We start from the raw sequence: 5,570 nt of genomic DNA, 5'->3' as shown, positions 1-5,570 counted from the left end.
AAAAACACTATGATTACGATCAATTGGTTAATCATTTGCTTATTTAGGCTTAGTGAGGTTACTCACAGTGGCTAGAGTCATACTTCATAATAAAATCACTCAAGTAAAAGTAAAAAATACTGCTAAATCTACACTATTCCAAAAAGTTACTCATGTAAATATAAGTAAATGTGACTCTGGATTTATTATGTCGAATTAGCATCTACTCAACCTCATTCATATGAATGAAATTTGCATCAAAACATAAAATTTAAATCTTTTTTTATCCATAGACGTCAACCAATAGACAGGTTTTCCTTTCATGTGTCGTTGCGTCCAGTCGGAACTGATCAACATCTGAATACGTCAGAACTCAGAAACAAGCTGAACTCCGTAACGACCAGGAAAGGCCTAATCAGTGCATCTCTAGTCTCAAACAATCTCAGGACTGAAGTGAAGTCGGTACGAGGCTGAGTGAGTCTCACCAGCTCCATGAGGCCGTGCAGCTGCCCGATGGACTCCGGCAGGCTCACCAGTTTGTTGTTGCTGGCGTTGAGGACCCTCAGAGGTAAACCGCAGAGGCACGACGGCAGAGAGCCCAGCTGGTTCCGACTGCAACCCAAACACACCGACATATCACTGACACGGAGTGAGACTATCAAAAATCATTCATATGTGGCTTGTATAAAAAACCATGAAGGAAATTTACATAGTTTGTATATAAAACAAACTAAAAATARAAAGTTTTGACAATATTTTGGGCACAACTAAGAATAATTTTTTTCTTTTATTTTCACATGTAGAACAAAGTTTTTCCCAAATGACAGGCTATGTTTAATCAGTGGGTTAAATGTGTGTAGTTAACTTAGGATGTTCATTATAAACTGTGTAGTTTATTGTTCATAGGAAATCCCAAATCAGACACAAACATTAGCATTGCTAACATATAGCAAGTCCTTGTTTTCAAGTATTTTGCYGTTTTCCATGGCAGTTCAGCRAAGAAGTAAATTCTGTTAGATTCTRATKACCTTTTTCATTTTAGCCCACCTGGCTAGGTGTAGTTTATCTTAAATAGGGTCTTTTAAAAACACCAGTGACACTTGGCTAGGTTAATAATTGAATMATTGAACTGGGTACCGACCCTCACCTGCCCACTGGCTTCAAATACTAGTTTTTCCAAATTATGATGCTCGTGCACCTTTAAAATATTTGGACCTTTGGTGTTTTTTTAACCCAAAAACACATTGAGCCCCTGGTTGACTGTCCTAGAAGCCCCTAGCTTAGCATGTCATCTTGGGTAAACTGAACAACTTTAAAATCTTCTTAAAATGAGAAACTTTATTTTTATAACCAGTTACTGCTCCATCAACCCAGTATTCAGCCACAAAATCCATCTAATTAAAGACTTCTTCAACCAACAGAACAAAATAGGGAACTACTTCTTTTCACACTTCAAAATAAGAGTTTTAGGMRTAGATAATAGCAGGTTCARGTACACACCATTACTTCTGTTCTTACACCGTTAGTCAARCAGAGCAAGTGTTTCATATCTCCTTCTATAGTTTCCACTTTAACAATCCTCCAGAAATACATATACCTACTAGTAAAAGAACCGTGTGGAACTGTTTCTAAGAGTCAAAAAATAAAACAAAACCACACACAATAATACACACAGAGATGCACACACTGACACGCACACACGCGCACACGCACGCACGCACGCACACACACACACACACACACACACACACACACACACACACACACTGTGAAACCTCAAACGAGTCAACTCTAAAAAAAAGAAAAAATAGCCCTTCGGAAACCAGCCGTCCACAACTGAACACTCACTTTAATGTTTTTAATGCTGATCTTTCTAGTTTCAGATTGTTCTCCTGTCAAAGTGTGTGATGTTAGACTGAGTTTAATGAATCTGGTGTAATGCTCTGCTAGCCAAAGACGCTAAAAATACAGATTTCTAGAAAGAAAAAAAAGCACAGTAGGTTTTATTTTTGTCTGTCTGCATGTACTCAAGTATAATGAGTCAAACACAGTTTCCTGTCAGCGTTTCGGACATGCAAAGTTTTAATCTCTGCCAGGGCCCCACAAAGCCCTCTTTGTTTTTTAACCCAAAATTCCACTTTTTCTGTTTTGATTTCTCTGAATACCATGTTAACCATATTTATTAACCCAAAAACTACATCATTATGATGCAAATGAAAACGATTTAACAAATCAATAGCCAGAGGTCAACATTTCCTGTTATTCTGGACCACAAATGGAACAGACTGCTGTGGTACAGCAGAACTTTGGCATTGAAAGATGTTAAAATGTGTTTTTAAAGAGCTCAAACATCTTGAGGAAAACCAAAAATTTAATTTTAAACATAAAAGAACTCCCCTTTAAAAATGATGACGAGTTGAACTCTACACCAAAACACTTATCACATGAAGAAAGAAAAGACCAAAGAATACCGATTCAGTTGAATGTTTAAGAGTTAGCRGACATGCTAGCTAGCCTCTCTACGTTTCTGAGTAGTTGTCATCTCTTTGTTGCTCCTCCAATAAACCAAGTTTTCTCCTGTGTAAACTTGCACTAAGTTTCAGGAGTTTTCTTAGGAAGATGATGGTATTTCAGAGCGTTTTTTTTCACCATGGCTGACAGGCTAACTCTGTGTAGAGAGGCGAGCCAAGAGCCCGGTGTAACTAGGTAACGGCGTAGCCTCTGTTTAAACAGGGACGTGCGTACCTGAGGTTCAAMGATGTGAGCGACTGCAGGGTGATGATGCTGTCTGGGATGGTCCTGATGCAGTTGTGATACAAGTTTAGTGTCTCCAAGGCGACCAGGTGGCAGACCTCTGAGGGGAYGTCGCTCAGCCGATTCTTTGAGAGGTCTGCAAAAAAACAGAGACATTTAAATAAAGGGGAAAAAACAAAAACAAAAGCAAGAGCGGATGGATTTTATTTGCGTATCTAGAAATGTTGTTACTATAGACAAGTTGCATGTTATTGTTTACATCTGGAAAATTCACAGATGTAAACAATAACATCTGTGATGTTAACAATAACATCACAGGGTAAAAAGGCTATTGTTTTATTTTCCATTATAGTGGCGCTGCCGCGGTAGAACAATTCCTTTAACAAAATGAAACCTGGAGATGCAGGTATTATTAATTTAGTGCAGTGAAACAAAGAAAAGGGAAAATGAAGCAGGAAAACCATTTAAGAATGACTCCAAAAAATACTCTTATTCGTTTTTAYACCCTACGCGCAGACCCGTTGCCATAGCAACCTACARCAATGCCTCTAATGYGTCARGATTCGACACCATAAACACGTAAACATTTCCCAAACAAAGAACAAAACATTCAATTTGTCAGAGCATCACGTTTTCAGGCTTGATGTCTATTCTGGGATAATTAATAAGTGAGCGCTGTGGTAGATTAGCTACCGCTGCTATTAGCTAATCTAACACAGCAGTGGTTGATTAGCTCATTTAAACATCTGCTCTGCTGATGATTTGTCAGAGAGCTGCTGTGTTGATTGTCCTTTTTTCCAACTGAGCCAACACATTGAATTTCTACAGCACATTCAAATATTAAGGTGATCAAAGTCAAGCTARCACAACTGACCTACTTCCGTCTTCCTTGCTATTTTTTTCTATTAAAATTTTTTTACCAACTTGTTGAATATGATACCCTTGGACCTTGTTATCTAGTTGCCATAGTGTTGASAATTAGTAGCAAAGCGCTGCGTCCATTTTTCTTTTATAAATTATCAGACATTAAGATTTAGCATGTTATGTTGACCATTTGAGCGCTAGAACCAACAGCAGTCATTATCGCCTCGTAGTTTTTTGCCTCACACCAGGGAGCTGGGGGACGAGATCTTGTGCGTGTGACGTCACTTTTACAACGCAGCAATTTATTGGGTTTTTTCAGGACTTTAAAAGGTGGAACTGAATGGATTCGTCTTAAAACAGACAGTTTACACAGAATATGTTGGTTTTYCAGGAAACTGCAGCTGAGATTTGTTTGCAGCACAGTTGTCTCTCTGCATGTTCCTCAGCTAAAGCTCACCAAGTTCACTGTCAGTGCAGTTTGAACACCTCACACAGCATGTAAGCTAGTCTGTGATGGCAACCCGGGAGCAGAATAGCATCTTTAGTGACAGACAGCTACTGTATGAGGCTACAGCTGTGGAAGTGAACCCCTCCTCACTTTAACAACAACCAGCTATTTGCTGTTGGTAATTACAGGGTGTGGATGTTTGAAGTGCTTTGAAGGACTTTGCTCYGACATCTCGGTCAGCCATATGTTCGCAGAATCGATTGCCTCTTTCTAAACCTGCCCCTCGTTAGCTTAGCCGCCGCTCTGCAGCATGACACAGTCGCCCACAGGGAAGGCAGCTCCTATCAGCCTCTAATAAAGTTATTTTATGACCGCTTTAATGAGAGGCAAAAAAAAAAAAAAAAAACCGGGGCTATTCATTCATCTGAAATCTGGGCTCTACAAAAAAACATTTTTTAAAGTGATGTAAACGCAGTATGTGGTGGGACAGACTGAGTCCAACATGGTAGTAACAYGAAATGTTATGGAGACAATTACAGACGTTTCCAGATATGTCATGCTGATTTTACAACAATAATAAATGTAAGCAGGAGGGAGAGTGAAAGAGAAATAAAAGATTAGGAAGTTTGAAGAAAAGGAGAATATGGCATTAAAAACTAAAAGAAAGAGCAAAGTATTTGCAAGACTTGGGGACCAGAGCGACCTGCAAATAACTGAAACCCATGAATACTGGAGGCCCCTCTTACAAGGCTTATGACTGCCTATTTTAATACTTCAAACCCCAAATATACATTAATATGATTTAATACACACAGTGGAGACAGTCTTAGCTCTACCACAGAAGCTAACGTCTACAGTTTCCCTTATTTCCATGTRAGGGAACAGYCAATCAGTGCCAAGGAAAAAGAACGCTGCTGTTTGATTGTAAAACTCAGCCAATAGTGTGTCAGTAGAATCGTGTTTAGGTATTTCAGCGGTTTTCTTCAACATTCTATGAAAAAAAATCAAATAGGYKAATTTTCTGCAAATAACTTGGAGTTACACGTAAAGTTTGAAGAGGTAATATAAGAGGCTTTTAAGAGATTAGCTAAACTTTTAGTCCCAGCAGCTCTCAGTGGACTTTTTGCCTGTTCCCAATCTAAATAATTAACGGCTGCTCCCAGAAGAAAAGCAAGAAAGCTGCTCTAAGATCTTTATGAATATTGTTAATAAATTCAAGTAAGAATCGGATCCAATTCAGCAGTCCAGAGTTTTCCGTCGTACCCCAGCGAGAGCAAATCTGTGATGTATGAGTCGTGGAAGTCAGGATCAAAAAAAAAAGTGCAGGAGCCGGCTGCTCCAGGCCAGGACCGGTGACATCACGTCCTGCGCAGCTCGGCAACGGCGGTATCGACTTTACTTATCAGCAGGCGCCAAATAAGGCAGAGAAATGTCAGTCGGCATTGTTCTGCCGAGGTTCAGCGCTCAGCTTCTCCGCAAACCCATTTTGTTTTCTTCTTCCCAGACTGAGAAAGAAAGAAAGAAA

The 5,570-nt window shown here is 39.4% G+C and overlaps 1 protein-coding gene across 1 annotated transcript in view; it reads right to left on the bottom strand.

Annotated features, from left to right (window-relative positions):
• LOC103456846 (leucine-rich repeat and calponin homology domain-containing protein 1-like) overlaps positions 1 to 5,570 on the bottom strand; it is a 33,996-nt gene that overhangs the window by 983 nt on the left and 27,443 nt on the right. Inside the window, exons 2-3 of the mRNA XM_008396662.2 lie at positions 2,725 to 2,869; positions 465 to 591 (exon numbers count right to left, since the gene is read on the bottom strand). Of these exons, the coding sequence (XP_008394884.1) occupies positions 465 to 591; positions 2,725 to 2,869 (272 nt within the window). The remainder of the gene's footprint in view (positions 1 to 464; positions 592 to 2,724; positions 2,870 to 5,570) is intronic.

The sequence above is a fragment of the Poecilia reticulata genome, linkage group LG2 (assembly GCF_000633615.1).
Source record: "Poecilia reticulata strain Guanapo linkage group LG2, Guppy_female_1.0+MT, whole genome shotgun sequence".
In the NCBI taxonomy this organism is placed as follows: domain Eukaryota; kingdom Metazoa; phylum Chordata; class Actinopteri; order Cyprinodontiformes; family Poeciliidae; genus Poecilia; species Poecilia reticulata.
Note: the sequence above shows the minus strand (reverse complement) of the source record. Positions and strands in the feature narration are given on the sequence as shown.